This window comes from Olea europaea, chromosome 7, assembly GCF_002742605.1.
Source record: "Olea europaea var. sylvestris chromosome 7, O_europaea_v1, whole genome shotgun sequence".
NCBI classification, from domain to species: Eukaryota; Viridiplantae; Streptophyta; class Magnoliopsida; order Lamiales; family Oleaceae; genus Olea; species Olea europaea.
The window spans coordinates 7,219,635-7,247,137 of NC_036243.1; the positions used below are offsets into that span (position 1 = coordinate 7,219,635).

Sequence of the window (27,503 nt, forward strand, 5' to 3'; positions counted from 1 at the left end):
ACTACAAAGAACTCATTCGTGTCCATCTTAGTCGCTCGCAAACGCCAATGGCAACTGTCGTCAACGCAAATAATTATGTACGTCGACTTGTTTGATTTCTTCACTTTAAACTCGAAGTTATGTTTTAAAGCAATCCGGTGCATAGCTTCTTGCAATTCTTTCTTTGATTCGAATAGTTGCTCGACATATACATCTTCATCATCGGGAACTACACGCGAACAATTAGAGGACCGTGTACTCGGTCCGGCCTGCGAGCTCCCACCCGACTCATGTCTCCTACGAGATAAAGCAATCAAATCCTCGTTTGTAAATGCATTTTCATTCTCGTTGTCTTCAACTATCGATGGAATTCTGTGCGTAACAGTGTGACCATGGTGAGTAGCAGTGGTCTCGGGAATAACCACATCATCTTCACGAACAATCTGAATTGTATCCCAAACATCATTTACATTACGATTCTCTTCATTTGAAACTTCGTGTTCCCCCTCGTGGACATTCTTCCCCAATAAAGTTACGCAAATAGGAGTCGACTTCCGGACATTCTTCCCCAATAAAGTTACGCAAATAGGAGTCGACTTCCGGCCTTGATTCAATTTAATTAGATGTTTCATTTCCACTTCAGAAGTAACTTTCATAGGTGGAATTGAAATGGTTGAATGCTTATGAAACAAAAATCCCAATTCCATATCGTACTGAGAGGGATCGACGTTAAGCATAACCACATCATCTTCACGAACAATCTGAATTGTATCCCAAACATCATTTACATTACGATTCTCTTCATTTGAAACTTCGTGTTTCCCCTCGTGGACATATCATTCCTTTGAAATTCACCAAAGTAACAAATTGGGACACATGCTGATGCCATATCTGCCACAAATTAAAAATAAGGAATTAATATATAATTTTTTAAATTGTTCATTTCATATTTAATTTAATTTAATACTTTAAATAATTCATTGATTATTTTAAATGTTTCAAAAATATTTATTTCAATTAATATTTAAATATTCATTAATATTTATTTCAATAAACATATATTATTGAACAAATAAATTCTAAAATCTGCAAAAAAAAAAAATAAATAAAAATAAAAAATAAAAAAGTTTCCAGCCGGCCCAACCGGCTGGGAACAGCCGGCTACTTCCAGCCGGCCCAGTTATCTGGGCCGGCTGGAAACAACCGGCTGTTTCCAGCCCCCAGATAACTGGGCCGACTGTTTCCATCCGGCCCCGACAACTGGGCCGGCTGGAAACATTTGGCCCAGCTTTTTTCGTCCGTTTCATCTGAAATTTACGCTCTAATTTTTTATTTTTTCCCTTTTTCAACGAAATAATGTTTAAATATTTATTTTACAGACACCTATAAATTTTTCCTGTAAAATATATGCATACAGAGATGAATTTCTTTTGTTGTTTTTGCTATAAAAAAATTATAAATCTGTGTTTAAATACTGTAAAATTCATCTGCCTTTCTCTAAATAATTATTTACAGATTCAAACAGTAAATTTAACTAAAACAAAATTCAAAATACGTATTTACACTTACCAATTTCCAGTGCCGACTGTGAGTATTGTTTCTTTCTTGAACCTTTGATAATTTTGGGAGATTTCAATATTTTAGCAGATGGAAGGAAAAAATTCTTTTTTACTGTATTGGAGAAACTGATAAACCAAAACTGATTTTGAAATTTACGTATGGAAGTAACAGAATTTATTTAAACTATTAAGGGTATTATTGTCTTTTAAACAATTGATATACTTTTGTAATTATTAAACATGAATAAGAGTAGAATTGTCTTTTTAATGACAATAGGCCAATGTGGTGAATACAAAAAAAAAATGGTCAAAACGAAAATTTGTTGTTTGACCAAGCTATTTTAAAAAGTACCCCAGTCTCAACTGGGAAACAAGAAACCCTCATCTCCAATCTGTCTGCTAAATATGCCGCTAAGCGCAACGATGGTGGGAGCCTTGCTGGGACTGGGTACCCAGATGTACTCCAATGCCCTGCGCAAGCTTCCTTACATGCGCCGTAAGGACCTCCTGCCTTCTTTATTATAGGAACTGTATCCGGATGTGATTGATTTCCAAAAATTTGCAGATCCATGGGAGCATTTGCTGGGAATGGGGCTGGGCGCGGTCTTCGCTAATCAGATGGTGAAGTGGGAGGCCAAAGCCCAGGAAGATCTCGACAAGTTACTCCTGAAGGCCAAACAAGCCAATGAACGCCGCTACTTTGGTACCTATTTGTTTTTCTGAGTTTATCTCTCCTCTCAATTCGTAATTGGATAGGGTTTATGGATATCTCTGAAATTCCTTTATTTTTTCCTTTCAATTTTCCTGCGTATTCTTAAAGCATGTTTCGGAAGTGTTTATAAGCTGTTTAAATTATAAATAAATACAACTGAGTGATGGATAAGTAGTGGATAACGCTTCTGCGTCCATTCGAAATGTGTGGATAAAAATTGATGAGTGTTTATAAACATGAGCCAAACATAGGCTTGGAGTGTTTATAGCAATTATTTTGTGCACAACATCTTGCAATTACCGTGCATATAATCTGGGCATGATTTGTGACATTTAGGTGGCAGAAATGTGTACTTTTTCTGATGTTTAACGTCTTTGACCTAAAGTTGGCCATTTTGTCAATTGAGGAGTTGTGTTATTAGCCTTTTGTTACTAGAGGAAGACATAATTTTGACACCCAATGTGCTTTGGAGAATATTAGACTTTAATTCCAAGCAGAATGATAGCTTTTTATGGTTGAAATGTCTAAATTTTACCATTGGTCTTACCCTTATCTTGGTATATATATTTTTACCCAGGGTTTAATTTGATTTACAGAGAGCAAAAGCTGAGAAAAATTAGCTACCATTTAAACCATTAGCATTCACAATCTACGAATGTAGGGCATTCCCTTATTTATCTCACGTTGTGGTTCTTTACTTGCTGCCTCTTTGTTGAAGGGATGATGCATACGAACATGCATATAGTGAGGTGTTGTTGTTAGGAGAATGCTGTATGCTAACGTTTATTCACCATCTTAATCCTTACATTTTTGTTCAAGTATATTGGCTCGCATTTATGTATTTAAGGTTGCTTACGAGGTTTCTACCTTATGAGTGCTTTTATCTCATCTTGAGTTTGCATATACTTTTTGGCTTCTTCAGAATGTTCGCTTAGATACTCTAAATGAATATTTTATATATAAAGTAACTTTACAGCCCCTTTAGGATCATCCAGTTGGGTGAAACAGGTGAGCTCCGTTGAGAACCTGTTCTATGCTCCATTAGTAACAAAGCTGAGACCTTTTTGGATCATTGTTCGATGGGTAGTTAGGTAATTTTGTTATTTATTTTACTTTGAGGAAGAAGACGAGTCTAGAATTTGTATTATAGGTTGTAGAAGGGTGAATTTCGCTCTTCCATGCAATGATTAAAAGGGCATAATTGGGTACTAAGGCGTTTTTAAGACATTTTGAGGCATAAGTCTTACCTTAAACCAAAAAAAGGTTAAAAACTATTAAAATGGAAAATAAGGACATTACATATCATAAACAATTTTCAAAGTTCAAATAGAACAATTTAAATTATGCAAACAATGAAAAGAAAAATCTACAGGTCATTTCAGAAGTGGGTTAATTGGAACTTTTGAAGTTGTGGGCTCACACCTAAAGCAAACTAAACAAGAAAATTAAGGAGCTCACACCTCACAAGCCTTGAGGTGCAGCTATGCCTTCAAAATCTACTTCACAATCAGTGCCCTGAATCATTTCCTATTCGCCTCGTATAAGATAGCCCTCATTTTGTATTTTTTAAAATCATGCTCCAATGTATAATATGATTAGGCTAGGGGATCTCTAGTTCCCAAGATGTATGTTAGTTAGGTTGGAAAACTTCTGGTGATAATATTGTGGTGATTTGGCAGCCACTGTTGCGTCCAATCATGCGAAAAAAATGTAGCCACTGTCTCATTAAATAAAATAGGCAAGCTCTCTTGAGAAATGAGAGCCTGTATTGTGAGCCAGCAGTAACAAAGCTGAAGCCTTTTAGTGATCATTGTAGTCAGAAATGGATTGAGCATGTAAAGTTATATTTGTTTTTTCACTGTGAGGAAGGAGAAAAGGCTAGAACTTGTATTAAAGATGATGTAAGAGTGAAATTTGGTCTCCCATGTCCAATTGGGCAAGGTATCTCTAGTTCCCAATCTGTATGCAGGTTAAGAGCTGGAAGACTTTTGTGATAGTATGGTAGCACTTCGAGAACATGCACTGAGACGAATTCCTGTTTCCTTATTTTTTCTCGCACCTTACTATATTCTTCCACAAGTGGTAATTAATGCCAGATGGGATTCTGTTGGCTTGTGGTGGGGAGACTGGGCAGTGGTGAGACTCGTGATTGAGACTTCTGTTTATTGCATCTTAAGAATTCGTTTCCCCGTCTTAGATCTTTACCCTAATTATTTGGGAAGTTTGGAAGTCAGTGGCGTAGATTTAGGCCTTTTTTTCTTTTCTTTTTTCTCCTTCATATAGTATATAATTGCTGAGATCCATTGACTCTGTGAATGTGCATGTGGATATATATGGAGGGGACATGCCTATGCTTTGTAATTATGTTGTCACAAAGAAGAAATAAACTCTCGGACAGGGAAGAAAGTTGCCTGCCCCTGCTTTCTGGATTTACCCCTTTGTTTACTTTTACCACTTAAGTTTGTTGGTCATACTTGCAAAATAACTTATTTGGCCATATTTGGTCTTACTGTTAAGTTTTCTGTGTGCTGTAGTTTGTCTGCACCTTTAAAATATTCCCCTTTAATCTGTCTGATTTGTTTGCGACCTCTAATTGCAGACGATGACGAAGACTAAAAGCTAGGGGGAACTTGTTGAAGCGCAATTGCTTTGGGATTCATTTGTCAAAGAATGTAATAACTGTGCAAATTCTTGTCCTGGGTTATAAACAATTGCTTTGCCTAATCATTTTTCCCCTTTTGGAAGGTTTTAGCATTTCCCTTTCTGTTTGATTTTACTTCTGGTGCAGCAATATTTGTTAATGACTCGTTTGAGGTGTATTTGACAATAAAATTCCATTGCTACAAACCGATTTTGAGAAGGAATATAAACATGCAGAACACAGTTTACTCTTCTAGTGTTGCTTTTCAATGCTCATTATTTCCTCTGTTTCATTAGCACATAATACTACTAGCTTATTTTACAGTTGAATGATTGGTATTGACAATCTTAACTTTTAACCTTCCATAGATAGATTGCCAGTGAGAACTCGAGTCAAGTGATGTACAGAAGGAACCTGAATACACATAGTTGCCTGAACTGGAAAGTTAGCGACTACGAACGCTACCATCTCCATCAATAATTAAATTTCCCCAGAATGCCCAGACAGCTCTTGTGGGAGGTCGTGGAGATTTAAATCTTTACTCATTTGTAGTTGGGGAGTGTGAAGGAATCCATAAAAACCAAGTTATAGTTAGGTAAACACCAGCGTACTCCTTGTCGAACTTCTGAATGAGCTTTTTCAAATCATGAACAAATAAACAAGATGTAATAATAAGTGTTTTAGTTACACTTTCGATTCTCTGTATGTTCAAACATAATTGTCAAACTTCATGATATCTAGCTAGTAGTGCATTTCTCATAAAGCTGAAAACTAGTTCAATTTTACAAATTACGAAGAGAACAAAATTACTTATTTTGTGTCTGGGAGCAATTGTCAAAAATCCACAAGTGATTTTCCTGTCAAATCATCCTGAAATCCTGGAGTATGGTGCATTTATTACTCAAATATATTCTCATATTTGCTCTCAAATTGATTTTGGTAGGTGGGTTGTTGGTTGTATGTAATGGAAGGGCAATTTTGAAAAAGTAGAGCATTATGTGGTCTGTCAATGTCAGGAAAATCTATAGGCTTTGAAATAAAAAAAAATGGCTAACGGTCAAATTTGTAATTAGAAGTTGTTTAAAATTGTTCCGAGACATACACTTAAAATCGAGTTGACCACTGTGTGGTGGTCAATGTGTTATGAGGTGGTGCTAGAGTCGATTCAAGCATTAGACGAGTTAGGTGGTCATCTAAGGCCCTCTATGTAAAAAAGATATATGTTTTTCCTTTTTTCGTATGAATTTTTTTGTCGATAATCAATAGCATTAAAAAATAATTAAAAATTACTAACAATCCTTTAAGTTAGTAGTATTAAAAACATAAATAGTTTAAAAATTTTAATTTACTAAAGAAATTTAAACGCTAACCAAAAATTTGTCGAGAACAAAATAAAAGTTAAAAAATAATTTATAATTAGGTAACTTTATAGAAAGAAAAAAAATGTGAGTAACACCAACAAATTTTCGTTGGTGATTCAAGCACCGTGGGTTGTTCCCAACAACATTGTGAATGATATTGTTGTTGGTTATTGCTGATGATAGTATATCAACAATGTTGTTCGAATCATCAAAATATATTGGTTTCAATTCCACCAATATTATCAACGATATTGTCATCCATAATTCTATTTAAATTTTCAACATATATTGATTTCAACTAGAATCAACAATATTCATACCCTTGGCAATCACAACAGGCTTTTTTTCGGCTGCTAAAGCATTGTAGGTGATTCCAACAACATCAACGATGATATTATTGTGGGTTATTATTGATGAAGGTAAGTAGGTGATCCTAACTATACAGCCCTCGTTAATTCTATTTGAATTATTGATTTCAATCAGAATCTCCAATCATGATTTCGTCTGCTAGAATGTCAGTGATTATTTGCTCTATTTATTTCTTTTATTATTGTTTTTAAAAAGACCTATTGACAATTTGCCTAAAATACCAAATTGCTTGAGACGCCTCTTGGCAGAGCAAATTAGACGGTTGTCATATGGAATTAAACGAATTTCTAATGATTAATGAAATGCATAATAAGTAGATAAGTAATATAAGCAAGCATTGTTATGTGCTAACGAAGCAGCCGAAATAATTTGGTGAAAAAGGACAAATGAGCATTTAATAGTTGAAAAAAAATCGAAATTGGGGAGACCAAGTTAAAAACGATAATTCTTCCAACAAATCATGCATTTGTTAGCTCTAGCTAGCTCGTGAATACATGCAAAGTAAGATTTTCACGCGTTGACCCAGTTGCAATTCACTCGAATTTCACCATCATCATCATCATCATCATCATCATCATAGTCTTGAATGTTTCCAAGCTTCACCATGGACGCAGCAAATTGATGACGGAAGACTGAAGATTGCGAAGTCAATGCAGTGACAAGGGGTGCAGTACGTGAATCAGAGTACAACATTTGATCAGTCGATAACAAACCCATTTTCTTCTCAAGATTTCTGTAGTATTGCACGTCGAAGGCCTTGGGCGTCACTGCATCAAGCTCCACGTATTCCGAAGCCCATCTGCATTTTCTTCTCAAGAAATTCAAGTATTTAGGATTGATGCTTGGATCTGGTTTTCCTGTTCCTTTGTAGTTAAAGAGCCTGTTTTGCAGAGAACCACATGTGCTTCTTCCAATAGTATGTGCTCCTGTTAAAATCAATTAAGATGATCATTATACAAAATTATTTAAAATATCGCAAATGTACGAATGTTTTTTTCTGTCAGTAGTCACATACCAGAGAGGACGACCAAGTCGAGCACATTTAATCCCTTGGACTGGAAAAACTCGATCAAGTCGGTTATTTTTTCGTGACCCATTGGCACCAAATCAGCTTCTTGGGCGATGGAAACTCGTCCGTCTTTCCTACCATACGTTACCATCCAAAATGGACCACCGGCCTCGACAGTAGCATCTCTTGCAGCAGCAGTCAGAATATCAGCACAGGACACAGTTTTGGGACACTCTTTCTCAAGCTCTGCTTTGATATCATCAATCACTTCGAATCCCCTCAATGACTTGCTGGCATTGGCTATCCTCTCACTCCCTTTGTGATTTAGAAGAATCGAAGCGTCACATCCCTGCACCACGAACAAGTCGTGTTAGAGCCGAAACAGATTAACGAACCATTTCATCTAAAAGTTTAAGGTGGTGTGGCTTACTCTGACGGAGCAGTCGTGGAAATGCAACCTCATGAGAGCGGGAGCGAGTGTCGAGTCCTTGTTGACCCATTCTTTAACCTTGCTGTGGATGATCTTCTCGAGGTCGGGACAGGTTGCATGATAGTGGGCGAAACTGAGTGTATCTGAATCATCAAAAGCATGATTAACTGAGAATGCAAGAATTACGGTGAAGATGAACAAGAAGCTGGTGGACGAATTCATTTTTCTATGCATATATCAGCAGCCCAAAACCAAAGATGATGAGGAAGAAAACAATTGTAATTGATGATTTTGAAATTTGAATGACAGTACGTTGTGTTATATATACTGACTGCGAGAGAGAGAGAGAGGGGTCAATATTCTGTGCAAGTATATACGTGAGAGCCACCCCTCAAGAAATCTTTAAGAACGTGCGTACCATACTACCATTACAACATGAATTTATTTTGTATTGTTAGACATTTAAAATTTCTAAACCATCCATGCGCATTATTTCTATTGGGCAGAGACTCACTATTTTTCTATTAAATTGTCATGTGATTTTTCTTTTTCCAAGTCTTTCTTGTCTTGTTTCTATCGCAAATTATTAAAAGGGGTGGCATTGGGGTTTGATTAAAATAAATAAATAAATAAATAATAATTGACTTTAAATAAAATAAATAATAATTGACTTTTTAACAATCAAACAGATGAAAACCGTGAAAATGACTATTTACACACGTAAACCATAGATTGAGGATGTCTATGCAAAGAAAAAAAAAGGTTAAGGACCGAAATCGCAAGGTATATTGGTTATGGGCCATTTATGCTAATATCCCTAATTAATATCATCCCAATTTTGTTAACTAGTTAATTTAGTTCAAACTCAAAAATATGATTTTCTTATTTCTGATTTTCAGTTCAAAGCCAATTTAATCAAATTGATTTAAGTTTTATCTAAATCTGTTACTCTACCGTAGTGTCATTTCTACCGTTCTGAAGAAATTGAATTGAAACTCGACAATACCTTTTTTAATTATTTTGAGTTCGCTATTTTCCTCTTCCTGTGATTTTAACAATCAAATTTATGAAGAACTCAGCAAAGAGATATGCAAAAGACACATAAGATTGGACGACATTATTTTGTCAGAATTAAGGTTAAACATATCATTAGTTGAATTAACGTAACTTTGTAAATATTAAAAACTTTAATTATAATACGAAAAATGGGAACCAACCCGAACTGAATCGAATGAACCGAACCTGAACGGTTCCATAATTAAATTTGGACCCGACGACTTCGCTTACTGAATTACCAAAAATTTCAGGTGCGATTCGATTCTCGTTAGAACTAATCGAACCAAATATGTCCAGCCCCACTTGTTACACTGTACCTCACAAGGGGAATAAAGTGGTCCGCGAGCTTGCTCCCTTTGCATGTCTTTATGACAAGTTGTATTTTATTGTTTCTTGTGCCATTTCTACACGTCATTTCGTTTAATGAAATCAGTTTGATCGAAAAAACGTGTGGCCTAATGCTTGTGTTAAGGATAATTTACTGGTTAACTTTCAAAGGATCATATTTTTCAATTTTTGTAAGAGAAAAATAAAATGCATCCTATTGCATGTAGATAAGAAACAAAGAAATGCCGCTTATATTGTCCAATTGGTAACCAAATATTCAATTGTCAGTTGTTAATCAAATTCAGGTCAAGGTTTTCAATCAAGATTTGTTCAGCATGGTGAACAATGTTTTAAATTTAAAAGCCTTTAGTTAATGATTTGAGTTTCAATAATTATATTCACACCACAATTTTATTTATTTTATTATATTTTAATTGTCAGTTTTCTTTAATTAACATATTTTATCTCTAAAAATGGTTTTTTCTTTCAAAAAAATTCATTATAAGGACGTATTTGACTTTGTTATTTTAAATAAACAAGAAAGCAATAAATATAAGTGTGAAAAAAAATATTTCCCCGCATGATAATTGGACAGAAACCACAATTAAAGATGAAATATTATAATAAATGTAAAATGAAAAACAGTCTATAAATCAAACCAAATGCAGAAAAACATAGCTATACACAAAATGGAGAGAATTGTGTTGGGATTTTTCACCCAATATCCGATTTTTGTCGTCAATTCTCACGCACAGCAGGAATAAAAATCACGCAGAAAATTGAAGAATACATGAATTGTTCACCCAATTCAGCCAAGCCTAATCTGGGGGGCTCAGAAGCAAAAGTTCCAAGCACGTCACTATGCAAAAACCTCACAAGAAAGAGTAACAAATTGTTTACAAGGTTCGGATCTCAACTCACACACAATCAGATCATCGATCCAACAAAAGGATCTCACAATACTCCACCAAATCGAAACCTGACCTAGACAAAAAATAGTATTTGACTTCACAGTTTAATATCTACCGAAACAAGGCAAAAAACTGCTCAAATACAACACCAAACATCGGCTATTACTTGCAGAAAAACAGACCAGTTTTCCGACCAAAATACCACCGGACCATAGACCACAAAACAGCCGAAATACTACAATTGATACCCCATCAACACCGATCAGAATTTCAAATTTAATACAAGAGAAAAACTCCTTGTGAAATCGCCAAGAGAGACCCTTCGAGAGAGAGAGACGAGAGGAAGAGAAAATGAAAAAAATCTGCCTTGTTGAAAAAGCCATCCACCATGTTTTAATTAAAAGGGAATCTAATTTCAATCATTGATTAGAATCAATGGTCCATGCTTTTTCTAAAGAAAAACAAATTCATGTGAAAACTAATTTGCCAATAGGAAATTGTCATGTGGCCAACAAGTTTTAAAAACATTTTGGCACCTTTAAAAAACGTGTTTTGGTTTTGAAAATATTTCACAATCTTCACCTTATTTTCACAAATCCCTAGCTCTCTCTAGTAGCTACAATGCATGTGATGGTAATGATTTTTGCCCTATATCATCGCCCTTAGTACCTGCAAAAGAAATTAACCTGTATCAATATGTAGTAAAGATAAACATGACTTAAACTTACCTACATTTAGAATTTTGGTTCCCATATCCGATGGGTTATCATCGGTATGAATTTTTTTAAGTATAACATCACCACAAGCAATTTTTTCACGTATGAAATGATACTTCACCTCAATGTGTTTAGATCTTTCATGATAAACTGGATTTTTGCATAAAAGTAAAGCACTTTGACTATCAGTGAAAATAACAAATGACACTTGCAAAAAAATTCAACTTCCCCAAAATTCCTTTCAACCAGATACATTCTTTTACAGATTCGGTTATTGCCACATATTCAGCCTCCGTGCTGGATAATGTGACAATAGATTGAAGTTGTGACTTCCATGTGATGCAATTATCACCTAGTGTGAAGAAATAGGCGGTAGTAGACTTTCTTTGATCTTTATCACCAGCAAAGTCGGAGTCTACATACCCCTTTAAAGTGAGTTGTTCGGATCTTCTTTCAAACACCAATCCCAAATCTAATGTCCCGACAATGTATCTTAAACGCTACTTTAACCCCGCCCAATGAGGTTTCCCCGGATTAGACATGAATCTACTTAAGAAACTTATAGCATAAGCCAAATCCGGCCTAGTAGTAATCATAGAAAACATCACTGATCCTATGGCATTAGCATATGGGATATTTTTCATTTCTTCCATTTCACTTTCAGTTTTAGGAGACTGAGATGATGATAAATTCATATAGGCTGCAAGAGGAACATTAACTTTCTTGGCTTCTTTCATGCCAAACTTGGTTACAACTTTGTTCAAATAAGCACTTTGTGTTATAGTTAAAATATTATCTTGCCTATTTCTGTTGATAACCATTCCCAAAATTTTCTTGGCATTTCCCAAGTCCTTCATATCAAATTCTGATTTTAGAAGCCCTTTAAGTTTCAAAATTTCAGATTTACTAGAGCTGGCCAATAACATGTCATCAACATATAGAAGTAAATAAACTTCACTACCAGCCCTAGTGTTATTATAGTATAGACAGTGATCATATTCACTCCTTTTGAAACCAATCTTCAACACATATGTGTCAAACCTAATGTACCATTGCCTTGGACATTGTTTGAGCCCATACAATGACTTTTGCAACTTGCACACATAATCTTCCTTCTCCTTCACCTCAAACCCTTGAGGTTAATTCATATAGATCTCCTCATCTAATTCATCATGTAAAAATGTCGTCTTAACATCTAATTGTTCGAGTTCCCAATTGAACTGAACAACTAGTGCAAGCATCAACCTTATGGTCTTATATTTGACAACCGGTGAGAAGATCTCATTGTAGTCAACACCCTCTTTTTGAGTAAATCCTTTGGCTACTAGCTTGGCTTTATATCTCAAAGGGTCAGATGACACAATCCCGTCCTTTAGTTTGAAAATCCATTTGCATTGAACATCTCTTTGATTTTATGGTTTCTTTACTAATTTCCATGTATTGTTTTCAAGTAAAAATCTCATTTCTTCTTTCATTGCATCTTTCCAATTTTCAGAGTTAGAACTATTCATAGCCTCTTCATATGATGAAGGTTCTGAATACTCTAAAGATTCACCCGAGATAAGGGCAAAGTCGGTCAAATTATTTATTTCACATCTTGGATTTGGTTTGATTTGCCTCCTTTCCCTATCTCTCACCAATTGATAATCTTGAGCACTTGTTTCAATAGTGGGAACATTTGGGCTTTCAATTTCAGTTTCGACTTCACCTGGACCTACTTTACCTTCATCCGTGTCAACAACATTTTCATCAGATCGTTGTACACCCTCATCAATATTTTCATGTTGAGTGGGATTTAGCCTTGTTAGCTTCACCTCATTCCGTGAAGTAGTCTCATTGTTTTGCTCTTTAGAATTATCAATTTTGTTCTTTAGGCATGGCATTTCGGATTTATTGAAAATCACATTTCTACTATTAATGATTTTAATAGCTTGAACGCCTAACACCCACAACCGGTACCCCTTAACACCTTTCGGGTACCCAAGCATCACACACTTAGTAGCTCTAGGGTCCAATTTTCCTTCAACTTGATGTGCATATGCCGCACATCCAAACACCCTAATATGAGAAAGGTTTGGGGGTCTTCCCGTCCAAAGTTCCTGTGGACTTTTAAATCCAACAGAACTACATGGAGATCGATTTATAAGATAAGCAGCTGTACATACAGCCTCCGCCCAAAAACCTTTCGCTAATCCAGAACTGATTAGCATACATCTTACTTTGTTCATTAGAGTTCTATTCATTCTTTCTGTGACCACATTTTGTTACGGTGTGTGCTTAACGGTTCTGTGTCTTACAATTCCTTTTTGCTTACAGAAGTTATCAAACTCAGCATTGCAAAATTCTAATCCATTGTCAGTTCTTAGAGTTTTCAACTTCTTATCAAGTTGATTTTCCACCATCTTCAACCAAGTTCGGAATTTTTGAAAAGTCTCAGATTTAGATTTCAATGGATAGGTCCAAACTTTTCTAGAGTAGTCGTCAACTATAGAAAGAAAGTACTTATTCCCTCCAAATGTAGGATTACTTTCCTGTCCCCATAAATCTGAGTGGACATAATCTAGAGGCCTAGAGGTGGTATGTGATCCAGTCTCAAAGCTCACCCTATGTGACTTGCCCAACACACATGTTTCACAAAATTCAAGAGGCTCAATCGTATCCTTCCCAAGCAACTTTTGATTACTTAGATACTTTAAACCTTTATTTCCTATATGTCCCATTCTGTTGTGCCACAATTCAGATTTATTTTTCGTTATGGTCAAAGATTTAGCATCTTGAGGGATAACTGTCTCTCCCAAAAGATAGTACAATCCATTTCTTCTTGGTCCCTTAAAGATTACCAAAGATCCCTTCATAACTTTCAAGGTGTTATTTTTAGACTTGAAAGAATGTCCCTCATCTTCAAAAGATCCCAACGAAATGAGATTTCTTTTCAAATTTGGGATATGTCTCACATTCTTTAATTTCCTGACCATGCCATCATGCATTCTGATAGCGATGTCACCAATACCAAGAACACTTTGTGAGTTATTATCGCCCATAAATACTTTCCTGGGTTCAATTTCTTTGTAATTGTTAAACCATGATTTATTAGGACACATATGGAATGTACACCCTGAATCCAAGATCCAGTCCTTATCAACTTCTTCGTCAGACACAGTCATTACAAGAAGACTGTCTAACTCAGAACAAATTGCAGAATTATTCAAATCTTCATTATTTTGATCTTTTGATTTCTTTTTCAATTCAAAGCAATCACGTTTAAAGTGTTCCAATTTTCTACAGCGGTAGCACTTCTTATTACTTCTATCTCGTGATTTGGATCTAGTTTTTTATTTAGATTTGAATCTTCTGTTGTTCGAGTTACTTTCCTTCTTTTCAGTTCTTCCTCTCACAAACATACTTTCCTCCCTTGTATTTCTAGATTCTCTCTTGATTTCCAATTCTCGAGATCTTAACACATTGATGACAATAGATTGCGTTAAATCATCTCTTGAATATTTTATTGCATTCTTGATATCCCTATAGGAATCAGGTAGGGAATTAAGAAGGATCACTGCAAGGTCCTCATCTTCAAATTTTTTGTCATTATGGGAAAGGCTTTTAACCAAAATGTTAAAGTTACTCAAATTAGTTTCCAAGTCTTTTCAACATCCATTCTGAAGCTAAACAGTTTCTCTAAGAGGTAAATTTTATTTGGCAACGTCTTAGTCAGAAACAAAGTATCTAATGCAGTTCATAATTTTCTAGCAGTTTTGTGTTCCTCAACTTGTCTTAAAATGTTATCAGATAAGTGCAATATAATAGAACTATATGCAATTTCATTCATATCTAAAATTTCATCAGGCTTAGCTTTCAATTCATCAGAAAATTTTTCTGGATCTTCAAGAGCTTTAGCAACCCTTTGTTGGACCAATATGGCCCTCATTTTCTGCTTCCAAACCGAGTAATCCCCCTTTCCATCGAATTGAAACAATTCGACCTTCGAACCCATTACAGGTTCTGTAAAAGAGTGGCTACTACTCGCGGACGTAAGTGATTTTTTAATATTTCAGATCACTTAAGTTGCAGAAAAAGTTTTGAAAAAAGTTTTGCAGATAAATTCAGATAAGCAGATGATAGAATGAAAAACACAGTTGTTTAGCATGCACAAATTTAATAACAGCAAGATTAATTTCAGATTTCTAACAGTTGGTACCAAACAATCAAATTACAGAAAACTGAAATATCCTAGTACGTGTTTCTATTCCAATTAAACAATTTATTCAATTCTTGAACAAACTCAAACCACAATAATATTCACATATGATTCAAAAACACATGTAAATAAAGTACTATGAACAAAATTGGAATAATCTCACCAAATACTGTGTATAACAGTATTAAATCCACTCCAGTGATTACTGCAGAGTCGGAATCCAAAACCCTGGCTCCAAGAACTTCTGTTCTAATTTCTTATTGGACTACACAGATCAATTAAACACATCAGTATGACAAAAAATTAAACTGTATTTACAGATTCCTTACCCACGCCTTACTAGGTTCTGATACCAGTTTTGTTGGAATTTTTCACCCAATATCCAATTTCTGTCATCAATTCTCACGCACAGCAGAAATAAAAATCACGCGAAAAATTAAAGAATACATGAATTGTTCACCCAGTTCAGCCAAGCCTAATCTGGGGGGGCTCAGAGGCAAAAGTTCCAAGCCCGTCACTATGCAAGAACCTCACAAGAAAGAGCAACAGTTTGTTTACAAGGTTCGGATCTCAACTCACACATAATCAGATCGTCGATCCAACAAAAGGATCTCACAATACTCCACCAAATCGAAACCTGACCTAGACCAAAAATAGTATCTGACTTCACAGTTTAATATCTACCGAAACAAGGCAAAAAACTGCTCAAATACAACACCAAACATCGGCTATTACTCGTAGAAAAACAGACCAGTTTTTCGGCCAAAATACCACCAGACCATAGACCACAAAACAGCCTAAATACTACAGTTGATACCCCCATCAACACCGGTCAGAATTTCAAATTTAATACAAGAGAAAAACTTCTTGTGAAATCGCCAAGAGAGACCCTTCGAGAGAGAGAGAGACGAGAGGAAGAGAAAATGAAAAAAAATCTGCCTTGTTGAAAAAGCCGTCCACCATGTTTTAATTAAAAGGGGATCTAATTTCAACCATTGATTAAAATCAATGGTCCATGCTTTTTCCAAAGAAAGACAAATCCATGTGAAAACTAATTTGCCAATAGGAAATTGCCATGTGGCCAACAAGTTGTAAAAACATTTTGGCACCTTTAAAAAACGTGTTTTGGTTTTGAAAACATTTCACAAATTTAAATTGAATTAAACTTCAATAATTCAATTGAGCCAAATTAAGTTTAGTGGTCAAATTGTGATTTTGCTAAAAGGTTGTGACATCAAACAAAATTTACTCCTATTTATGGAGACCCTTATAATTTAATTGAATCTATTGAAAATCGAATTAGGACACAGAATTAAAAAACATAAAAAATATTAAATTTCAATAAACTTTGATTTGAGGACACCATAGAGAATTTCTATTAATCTCCTGAAGGCCATCTAAACGAGTTATAGCACTCGTCTAAATATCTCTTGCTTTGACTAATTCACATTCCCAAGTCAACTGAAGGCTATTGGACTTTCCATTTCTACTTCTACATAAAGCTAATTATTTTCTCCTCTCACCCAGCCCTATTCCTTAAGGTGAAAATAAGGTCAAATAAAATAATCTCAGGCATCTTTTTGAGGGATATTCCGACAACAATTTGGAGGACCATTTTTATGTAAAGAACATTCTTTACACTTAATTAATGATTATTTGTCAAGACATTGTGAGTCGTGAATGTCTCTATACATTAATTTCAACCGAGTAAGATATCAAGTAAACTAACTCGTCTTTATTTCTTACAATCGACAACTCGATCATACTTTATTGCAATTTCATGCATAAAAAAGTTTTATCGTATTAAAAGTTTAGGTCGTAATAATATTTTTTAAGATAAAGAATGGTAATTTTGGCTAAATAACTGTCATCATATTGTTCATGTATTATTCATTGTATACCAAATTGATGGACATTCATAAGGATTTGCAGTATAGGCGTATAGCAACAATATATATGTGTGTATATACATATGTATATACATATACATATATGTATATGTATATGTATATGTATATGTATATGTATATGTATATATTAAGGCAAGAATAAAGTTTTTGGGCTATTCGACAAAGTTTTGACAAATTTTGATAGAAGGTATTGTAACATGTGGTAGAAAAGTTGATAAAAATTGTGGATGCCATGAAACGTATGGTTAATATTGAAGTTAACCAATTAAAAAAACTTTAACAAAGTTTAATCAAACAAGCACTTCATCTTGAAACACCATGGATTGCCAATTTTTTACATAATTCTCTCAATGTGCCAACTGATTAAAATTTACTATAGAGAAATGAAAACGAGTATGGTGGAGAGTTTTGGTGCAAATTTAAGTTTTTTAGATCACGTAGTTCAGTATGTATGATTCTTGTCATGTATAACCGTAGGTATATATGAACAAAATGGATTAAAATACTTCGATGCTTGCTAGTATGAGATAGAAGGAATGAATTTAGAGCCCTACATGCATTTAATCCCAGGCAAGTTGATCCATGGAACTGACATTACAATAAACTCCAGAAGGCAATAGTGCAGAATCAAAATCAAAATCGAAGCTAGCGCTGTCGAAAGTATCCTCCGCCAAATTCTGCAGATGATCACTCTCATTTATATTCGGTTTCTGCAGCTGCAGCTGCGGCGCCATTACAATTTCTTGTTGTATTGCTTTTTGTTGTTCAATTGGAAATTCGATGCCGCCAGCATCCCACATGCAACTCTCATTTAGGGTTCCAAATCCAGAAGAGGACATGACATTGCTACTTCCCATTGAAGAACAGTTAGTAAACTCCAACGCCGAAAGATCACTTTGACTAATTATTTGCTGAGTGCCAACAAGCATAGAATTTTGATAATGATCAGAACAGCTAGTATACTGGATGGTGTTTTTATGATCAAAACGTGGAGTATTAATACAAGGCAGTAAAGTTGAAAGATCAGAAGCTGCAGTTTTTGATGAAGTATCCATAGTAAAAGCCGGCGTTTCTTGTCGAAAAGAGTTACTTGCATTGATGTTGTTTTTGAGTATGTTGGTTTTGTTAGAAGAGAGGAGATTGTGAGTGTTGGGATCTAAACCTTGAGCAATAAGCTTTTTCTTAATGCAAGAATTCCAGAAATTCTTCACTTCATTATCAGTCCTTCCAGGCAAATGTTTGGCTATTTGAGCCCATTTGTTGCCTAAAATTCTATGCACATCAATGATTGTTCTCTCCTCTTGCTCGGTGAAAGAACCCCTTTTGAGATCCGGCCTCAAGTAATTTATCCACCGTAATCTGCAACTCTTCCCGCACCTTTGCAGCCCTACACATCGAAGAAGAGCGGTTATATTATATATATATATATATATATATATATATATATATATATAAAGGATCATCACAAGCTTAAGTAATAAATAGGCGACGTACGTACCTGCTAGTTTGGGAACCGAACTCCAACAGCTATGGCCATAGGTAGTGACGTGCTTGATAAGCTTATCGTCTTCTTCGGGTGACCAAAGCCCCCTCTTAATTTTCTGTTTGCTGCAACAGTGATGTCCCATATCTCCCTAACCCCTTAACAACACCGTCAGCTACCTATATATATTCATCTCCAATTCATAAATCTTTTCTTCTCTTTCACAGATATTTTTCTAAATATTAGCAATGTTATACATGCTTGATATAGGTGCAGTGTACGTCATTCTATAAATTATATTATATCAGCCAACATATATATGCTTGTATCAGCAGCTTCATGTGTACTCTTCTTCTTCTTCTTTACTTATTTAAATATCTATAGATAAAGAAACGTATCACTTACATGCTCCCATTAAATAAATATATTCATTAACAATTTCTTGGGGTAATTATCATATCCATTAATCAAATATACACACTCTCGCAAGAAAACTTTTTTAAGATAACCATCACAAGGGTAAAGTGGCGATTTTGAGCATACGTAAATCAAGCAATTGTGAGTAAAATCTACATTTCCCGTGTCTGTAAATTTTGAACCGTTCAAAAGGATGTTTTTCACACACTACAAGATACAAATAATAGTATTTATCTACCAAAAAAAAAAAAAACCCTTATATATACACGTAACGAATGTTTAATTTATTGACCCAAAATCTCCATTGGCAATTGGAAGTTTATTCTACCATTTTCATTTTCCTCTAATTTAGCAAAATTATTTATTGATTATTTTAGTGAGAAAACCAGCACATTTACCAGTTAATGGAATATGGCTAGCCGGTTCTTTAACTTGTAACTTGATACAATCACATAAGCAAGTTTAGACTTTAAGACATCCTTAATTTTCTCTTAACCTTCATATAGATTTTAGTTAACCCTCTACATAAATATGGTTGTACGTACTACACGTACTAATCCTATTATAGTAGCTTGCTTGAACGGTTTTACTTCAATTCTATTCGAGATTGATTTCAACAAGAAAAACCCCACGGATTATACAAACAACAAACTAAAAATTATGTGTTGTATTATTCATTTTCTTGTTTGAACCCTATTTTTCGTTATAAAATACATTTTTAAATAGTAGATTGATGGAGAACATATATTTAAATAAGGAAATTTTTGAATTTACGTGTAATATTATTTTATTAAAAAATATGTGGTTGAAAAGAAGAAAGAAAAATGTATTTTAGAAATAACGAGGATCAAACAAGCAAGTAATGTGTATTATGAGTGTATGTTAGGTTTGTCTTGGGAAAAAGAATACATATACATAGTGAGTGTAGTTCACTTCATTGATTTATTATTGACGTGATGCACATTTATTTATATATATATATATTGCTAATATCTATTATTGGAATAGTAATTATTATTCCTTTGATGGTATGGTTAACTTATGAGGAAAAGTGTTAGCTATCATAATCCCTTGCATCCAAATTCAGCACAAAATCAATCATTGTGCCCATTTTAGGCAAAAATAAAAATAAAACTGGCACTGATGAAAAAGTTAATAGCGTATGATGATGGAAGGAACCATTACTTTTCCAATATTCAAGTTCAACAGAACCATTTTCAATTTCTTGATTTTAACGAAAGAGGGTAATAATGATTTAGAGATTTTGATAATTATTTTTCAACCTCAATTTTCCTCCATTAATTTTCTCCTTCGACCTAGCTTTTAGGGTTTGATTAACCATATCTTCTCTAGTCAAAGTTCTTCAATGCCTCTAAAACCAAATTACAAAAACATAATTATCCGATAGACTACCACATCCTGCATTCTTTAATCAAAGGTCTTTAATGCGACATCAAAATAAAAATCGATAACAAGGTTTGTAACAGATATCCTCTAGAACAGAACCAGGATTTGTCCATTACCATGCAGAAGAGCCACCCTATTTCTCTCATGATAGATATGAGTAATGGACTCAACCTCTAAATAAATTGAATCAAGAACGCAGTTTAGTTAATTACCAAATAAATTGAATCACTCTCCGACCAATATTTTCTTCGACCATATGTCCAAGCAAGAGCAACACCTATGACGAAAATATTGGAGCAGACCACAAAATTGAAGGGTTTAGTGCCTTACTCTAGCTTTTCACTTTCATGTCAAAAACTCGTTTTGACTTTTTATTTCACGACACTCGTCCAAGCTTGAGATTATATTCTAAAACACGAAAAACTTGTCGAAACTACTTATATACTTACGATTTAATTTATCATATTATCGATCGAATGTATGTTATCTAAGTTTTCGTATATATTAATGCTGTCCCCCCTCAGTCCTCACATTTGATGTGATGGGTTATCATTTTTTTGAATTTAACAAAGTCTTATTCGACCTTTTCACTAAATTATTAGTTTTTTCTCTTCTTTCCAAATCTTACATTTGACGCATCCCACCACGGCCTATAAATATATTTATAATACACACATTTTCAAGATTTGGATCTCATCCATTAATTAATTATTAATTAGCAGACTTGTTGGAGGAGTAATTTGTGTTTGTTTAGGTCAATGTTACCATTTATGATCAACTAACTAATTAATTAAATATGAATTCGTGTCTTTGCGAAAATAATTATTTAGATCTTTGAGAAAGCCAATGTACGTACGTATACAGTCCATTGCCTGGAGGCTGCTGGCTAGGTGGCTCCATTTCTTGAACGACTGGTAAAACTAGTATCTATCATACAGAGTTGAAAGCTTCAATGTCAAATTTCAATATTCTATGTATATCATAAGATAGATCTGATACAATAAATTTTTATAAGATTCTTCTACGAGTAAATTCATTTAGTAACAATGGTATTAAAATATCCATCCGTGACATTACATAACACTGAAATAATAGGCCTAAACGTATACTCGAATCGACAGAGCTCGACATTCTTCTTCTTCTTCTATTCCTTTGATTTGTAAGAGATGCTAACAGGATCAGTTTTTTTCTATATTGGTCTTTTCCCTCACCATTTTGGAGTATCAATACATTGCCTTTTCCATCTCTCCCTTTCCAAGTCAAATTTAAATAGAACAAAAACCATCTCTCGTCACTAAGTTCTATAACGATTTGGTAAATTCAAAAACTAATAGCCAATAGCCAATTGTAAACAATATAAAAAGGTATAGTTATCATTGGTCATTTAACCTCACGAGTCGACTCAGAGGTAACACATGATTTTTATTTAATCGTGGATACATTAAAAGTTCACTTTGTTACAAGTTGATGACATTTCTGAAATGGGAAGAGGGTAACAAAAATTTTCCGGATTCTTCTGTATTCTAATTATGCACATTTCTGTAAATTTCTTGTTCCCAAGCATGTTTTGCAACGATGACGTCATCAATGTCATGTACATAATGATTTCTTGTTCCCGAGCATGTTTTGCTGCAACATCATCATCATCGAGTACCTGACAAGTTAACCATTCAAGCAATCTTAGTCTTACATATACATAATGATTTACACGTGATTTGGTGAAATATGATTAAATCATAATTTCTTCAACCAATAAAAAAAAACCTCTATTTTTAACATATAATCTATATGTGAACCATTATGTGATATCATCATGTACAAATAACATTATTTTCTTAACAAAATGTCATTATCTTCGATAAAAACTAAAAGAGTGGACCCCACACATTATTCACACATGGGGGTGGATGTACAAGCCCTGTGCAAAGGGGCCTGTGTAGGGAGTTTTTTCCAAACTAAAAATCTACTTGTGACCGAGTTCTGCTATTTGTACACCTCTTTGACAAATAGGTTGACAGATTTAAAAAAATAAAAAATCTGTCTAAGGAGGTGTACATGTAGCACATCCTGTGTAGTCAACTATCAGTTTGAGGCAGAGAGGAAAGTAAGTAGATAAACATTGAAATCCTCAAAAAAAGCAATAAAAGAAACAGAATATCAGGATGGGCAAAAAGGAAAAAATTATTCTACCTGATTCAACTGATCACGACCGGGGACTCGCAATACGAAAATGTATAGAAGAGACTTTCTGTAGTGAGAAATAAAAGTTATCAGAGGAAACCTCAAATCACTTCATGTTAAAAGCTGATTCGAAGTATATAAATTTCAAATAGAACTGGCATAAGAAAGCCCTAAGCTAAACCCCCAACATTAAAGACAAGTTAATATGAAAATTAGGTGCATGAAACATGCTATAGAATTGGCTTCCAATTCAACCATGAATAAATCTTCTAGAAAACAAAATCTATATCCAAAGGATGACCTTCAATTGTTCCTTCCCTATAACAGAACTCACGAAAACAGAGGTCAGAATCTGTATAACATCTATAAAACAATAGTCCCACTCAGAAACAAGTGAATAACAGAGGTCACAACAACTATTTAGCACAAGTTAGCGAAGGAGCAACTGCACAGAAAAGCAGAAAACATAAATTAGTATAACAAATATCAAACTCGAGATGTTCATTAACATAAAATCAGTCAACTTCACATTACCCTCGAGGGATGATCGCCAAGATGCCAGATCTGTAGTAGATACCATACAATCATCAGTTTAAACTTCCAAAACATTTAAATAGTACACGACCAAAATAATATCTGGAGTGACAATAAAGAAGAATGGAACAAAAGCTTCCCAAAGGATCACGATAATAACTTTCATTGTAACACAACAGTTTCCTATATGAACCTTGTAAAGGACTAGCCAAATCAGGTAGTTTATCTCTTTCTACCACCGCGTTCCCTGAGAGAAAGGGACAGGGAATCTCCTGGGGCAACATTGTAATATGCAAGTGATAAGTTGTCCTTCAGAAAACCAGCCTTTCCACTCAGCTTCTGTTTGTTTGCAGGAAGCTGGATCTCACCAGCAATTTTCTCTTTCAGACTGCCAACTGTTTCAGATAGGGATGCTACAGTAATCCCCAACACTTGTCCTTTGAGATTCCCTTCATCAACATTCGGCACAGATATATTGATGCAAGCAGGACCCTGCAGACAGTTCAAATAATCAACAATCAAAACGCACTAATTAAAGCTAAAAAATGCAACAATAGTAACAGACAGTGTCATGAAAGGAGCAAGGAGAAAAATTATGAAAAAGGATTGTAGAAGAGAAAGCAAAGATGGTCCATACCGCATGCTGGGCCAGGAATTGCTCCTCCGGGATGAGCATAGAGTCATCAAGCTTTTGCCTCTTGGGCTCGGGTTCTTCTGGAAGCGGTGGAGGCGCCTCCTCAGGTGGAGGTGGTGGAGGCATTCCTTGCGGCATAGGTGGTGGTGGAACCATATGCATACCAGGTTGGGACATGGGATGGGGAACAAAAGGTCTGGCACCTCCCAGAGGTGTAAACTGCGATCCAGGTGGTGGCGGAACAGGGACACCTGACGAATTTAGGGGCATTGATGGAGGCATTGGGGGTCGATTTACCATTAGAGGTTGGCCTTGCATCATTGACATTGGAGGAGGTGGAGGCCGAACAGAAGGAATCATGTTGACAACTGGCAGCCTTGGAGGTGGCGGTGCAATTACCCCAGCATTTGAAGTGGTCGGATACTGGAGAGTAGTTGGAGGCCTAGGAATATTTAAAACAAGACCAGGAGGCGGAGGAAGAGGCCTAATTGATGGCATACCAGGTCTAGGAGGTGGAGGTGCTGGACCAGGAAGGTTTCTCGCATCGTTATTCGTAGGATCATTTTGGTCCTCCCCAGCAATATTCTGAGATATGGCCTGACTTGCTGTGCGACCAATGCTTCCTGTATGACCATCCCATATGACCTGCTTCGGTTGTTCATCTTTCTTCTTCTCAATCTCTGCCTTGACAGCATTAGAAACTTCTTCCTCTGTAGTACCAAAAATATCAGGACGTGTTCGTGCAAGTCCCACGATGTTTCTGGAAATTTCATCGTCAGCTGCAAGAGTAGTCTCTCTAATCTTGGCAAACATCCTTTCTTTCTGCTCCTTGTACTTAGGATCAATAAGAGAGATCCTCATATGTTCAGACATCTCGTTGATGGGAATCAGCTCACCGGTTATTGGGGAGACACCATATTTAGTTGGGTCTCTTTCTGCAGGGATTCTCTCTTCAGGCCTCTTCCAATTCTTCACTATTCTCATAGGCGGTTCCTGTTCTTCGAGAGTTGGCTTGGCTCCATTGTTATTCATGTCACCATTCTCTTCAAGACTAGCAGCCCTCATACCCTCCTCAACAAGCTGGACCTCTTCTTCATCCATCTCCATTTCTACTTCCTTTTCAGGTTCAGCAATCTCTTCTTCTTCCATAGTCGACATCTTGCTCCTCCTTATAACTTCCTCAAGTGTCATTGGAGGGGGTAAATCCTCATCCTCGTCATCTGCAAAGTCTATAGTCTCAACAACAACAAAATCATGCCAATCAATCATCGCCATCTGAAGCCGTTCCTGTTCAATCTCGTCTTCAGCTTTCTGCCTCGCCTGCTCTTGTGACCGTTCCCACTCGAGCCTATGCAAGCAGCGTTCCAGGACGGTCGTCATATCAGCAACACTATTTCTCAGCTTGTCAGTATATCCTTTGGGAGGCATCAATACTTTGGAATACGCATCAGCAAGTGATGTGAAGAACATGAACATACTGTGGGTTGGCTTCAGAAAATGGAACTGAGGATTATTGATCTCCCTGCTTGTCAAACCTGTCAAAAAAGACTTTCCGTTCCGAGCCACAAATTGAGCAGTGAGCTTAATTATATCCAGTTCCTCCCCTGTAATCCCTTCAGGAAGTCGAACAGTGTACTGCTCCGCTTCTGGTGGCTCTAGAAGCTTTCGGACGGGTCTAAACTGAGCCGACGGATCAAGCTTTACAGAGGCATCACTGGCATCAGCAGCTGGAGCAGTAGCAGCAGACTCAGGAGCTGACAAATCAGCAAGCTCTGATGGCTGCTGCTGGGAAGAAGTTTGATTTTGGGCCCGAGCTTCAGATAACCGGTGTTGATAGTAAGCGTGGTAAGGATCAGAGGCACGTAAGAAGTTGAATTTAGCATTGCCTTCATTGTTGGCAATGATTCTTTTCTCAAACTCGGGCCCATTCTTAACCACAAATTGTGTGGTTTTATCTACAATGTTTCTGATATCAGGGGGTGGGTATATGATCCCAATAGTCTTCGTGTGGGTTTTAACTGTTGTTGGAAGAGAGTTGGATACATCATTATCATTGGTCTTGTCCCCATTCATCTCTTCATCTTTAGATTCCTCTATCACTTGAGCCGGAGGTGTTGGGCCAAGATTCCCATCGGAGGGTGGTGCTGGGAGAGGCAGTATTGGCAATGAGCCCAGCATTTTCCAATCTGCAAATCACAAGTAATGTCAACCAAACAATTTATGCACATGCAAACACCCAAAGTCTGGAAAAAGAATAAATGTATAAATACACTGAGGATCATAAGTTTGCATCCAAAATTTGGAGAATAAATAAATAAATATACGGAAGAAGGAACAATTTGAGCTTGAATCGCTGGTGAGAAAAAGAAATCCCTGTTGAGGCCCAACCCCCAGTGGATAGTACATATGCGCGCCATACAGGTCAAATCCGCATGAACCATGTCACAGCTTGAGGATGAATCTGGTGATCCATGGTCGAGGCAGCATTGTTCCAGTAACAGCTCAATAGGCTAATTCTAAATAATTCACAATGCCTCTCAACTAATTACTTCCTGAATGAAACTTATATTCCCACATAATGACCAAATGAGGATGGAAGAAATGAGATTCTTGCATGCTTAAACCTGGTATGCTCTATCCCCATACATGACAAGAATGGCCAAAGGAAAAATTATATATGCTTTTTACAATAAAGAAAGTAATGATGAAAACAGAAAGACAGAATATATGAGAGGTTCAGAAAATCAATTGCAAAATTATAGCAAAAATAGAACAGACACAACTTGAATGAGACCTTGTCTATCAGTGCTCCTATCTTTTTGAACGCAGCAGCACCCACCTACAGTCTTAGCCCCTGTTTGACAACATTATTTCGGAAAGACAATATTTTGAATAGTGATTAAAAAATAGGAAAAAAATTTGCATTTACGGGCAGAATACTCAATTGTGTAATTGAAAATAAGTATATAGAAAAAAGAGTTTTCAAATAATGGTTATCAAACAGGAACTGTATTTGCTATTTGCTATAAGAGACCCACTAGAAAAAAAATAGTAGAATATTCCTACCAATAAGACTTAAACCGGTTGAATGCCAAACTTGTTATATTTTGTACTAGCTTAAATTCAAATCAACAATACTAAGAGCATGTTTGGAAAAGCTTAATTTGGTCCAATATAAAATGTTCGTATGATTCACGATTTACTACCCAGTCATTATCCACACATGCCATAAGACCCACAACTAATAAGCACTTAAAAACACGCACTAGTCATAACAATTTGTAGGAACAAGGACAACTAAAATTGGGTTAGTATATTTTCAATGTTCGAGTAGATTCAAGAGTCCTATTATGCTTTAATCAGAGATTCTAAATGCCAGACAAGAGAACACAAGAAGTTTCTAACAAACTAGCTAGGCCAATTAATAAGTAAATTTGAACCCTCTGAATCGATAAAAGATTAGATAGCTAACAACAGCTCCAAACGTACCAAAGAGCCCCCCACCACCATTAGATATTAGCGTAAGAACGCGATAGAAAATCGTGGACTCTGCCTTTCTCCGATCACTCCACCCTACACCCCCTCCCCCAGGGGGTAATTCAGGAGTGTTCTAAAACAAAGATTATTTCGAAAGCATATTAATTATTTCCCGGTATTAGAATCCAGGAT

At 35.7% G+C, this 27,503-nt stretch overlaps 5 protein-coding genes across 10 annotated transcripts in view; 2 read left to right on the forward strand and 3 right to left on the reverse strand.

The window, feature by feature from the left end:
* LOC111397834 overlaps positions 1-95 on the forward strand; it is a 7,110-nt gene extending 7,015 nt beyond the window's left edge. Inside the window, exon 4 of the mRNA XM_023024809.1 lies at positions 32-95. Within this exon, the coding sequence (XP_022880577.1) occupies positions 32-95 (64 nt within the window). The remainder of the gene's footprint in view (positions 1-31) is intronic.
* Positions 1-5,146, forward strand: part of LOC111396833 — a 12,279-nt gene extending 7,133 nt beyond the window's left edge. The window contains exons 2-4 of the mRNA XM_023023363.1: positions 1,894-2,034; positions 2,104-2,241; positions 4,850-5,146. Coding sequence (XP_022879131.1) covers positions 1,944-2,034; positions 2,104-2,241; positions 4,850-4,866 — 246 coding nt within the window. The 5' untranslated portion in view covers positions 1,894-1,943 and the 3' untranslated portion in view covers positions 4,867-5,146. The remainder of the gene's footprint in view (positions 1-1,893; positions 2,035-2,103; positions 2,242-4,849) is intronic.
* A 1,907-nt stretch (positions 5,147-7,053) lies between these two features.
* Positions 7,054-8,365, reverse strand: LOC111397668 (peroxidase 7-like). The gene is made up of 3 exons (XM_023024669.1): positions 8,061-8,365; positions 7,637-7,979; positions 7,054-7,547 (listed from the first exon to the last, which is right to left on the reverse strand). The coding sequence occupies exons 1-3, from the start codon at positions 8,292-8,294 to the stop codon at positions 7,132-7,134; spliced, it is 993 nt and encodes a 330-aa protein (XP_022880437.1). The 5' UTR covers positions 8,295-8,365; the 3' UTR covers positions 7,054-7,131.
* A 9,219-nt stretch (positions 8,366-17,584) lies between these two features.
* On the reverse strand, positions 17,585-18,936 carry LOC111396834 (transcription factor MYB8-like). The gene is made up of 2 exons (XM_023023364.1): positions 18,677-18,936; positions 17,585-18,565 (listed from the first exon to the last, which is right to left on the reverse strand). Exons 1-2 carry the CDS (start codon positions 18,804-18,806, stop codon positions 17,739-17,741), a joined length of 957 nt encoding a protein of 318 aa, XP_022879132.1. The 5' UTR covers positions 18,807-18,936; the 3' UTR covers positions 17,585-17,738.
* A 2,906-nt stretch (positions 18,937-21,842) lies between these two features.
* LOC111396835 (probable splicing factor 3A subunit 1) overlaps positions 21,843-27,503 on the reverse strand; it is a 6,311-nt gene continuing 650 nt past the window's right edge. Inside the window, exons 2-6 of one of the 6 annotated variants that reach the window (XM_023023369.1) lie at positions 23,838-26,020; positions 23,394-23,692; positions 23,201-23,230; positions 22,676-22,733; positions 21,843-22,139 (exon numbers count right to left, since the gene is read on the reverse strand). In XM_023023369.1, coding sequence (XP_022879137.1) covers positions 23,423-23,692; positions 23,838-26,012 — 2,445 coding nt within the window. In that variant the 5' untranslated portion in view covers positions 26,013-26,020 and the 3' untranslated portion in view covers positions 21,843-22,139; positions 22,676-22,733; positions 23,201-23,230; positions 23,394-23,422. Of the gene's footprint in view, positions 22,140-22,675; positions 23,693-23,837; positions 26,021-26,628; positions 26,689-27,503 lie in introns of all 6 variants that reach the window. The other 5 variants (XM_023023366.1, XM_023023370.1, XM_023023367.1 and 2 more) reach the window with 5 other exon arrangements.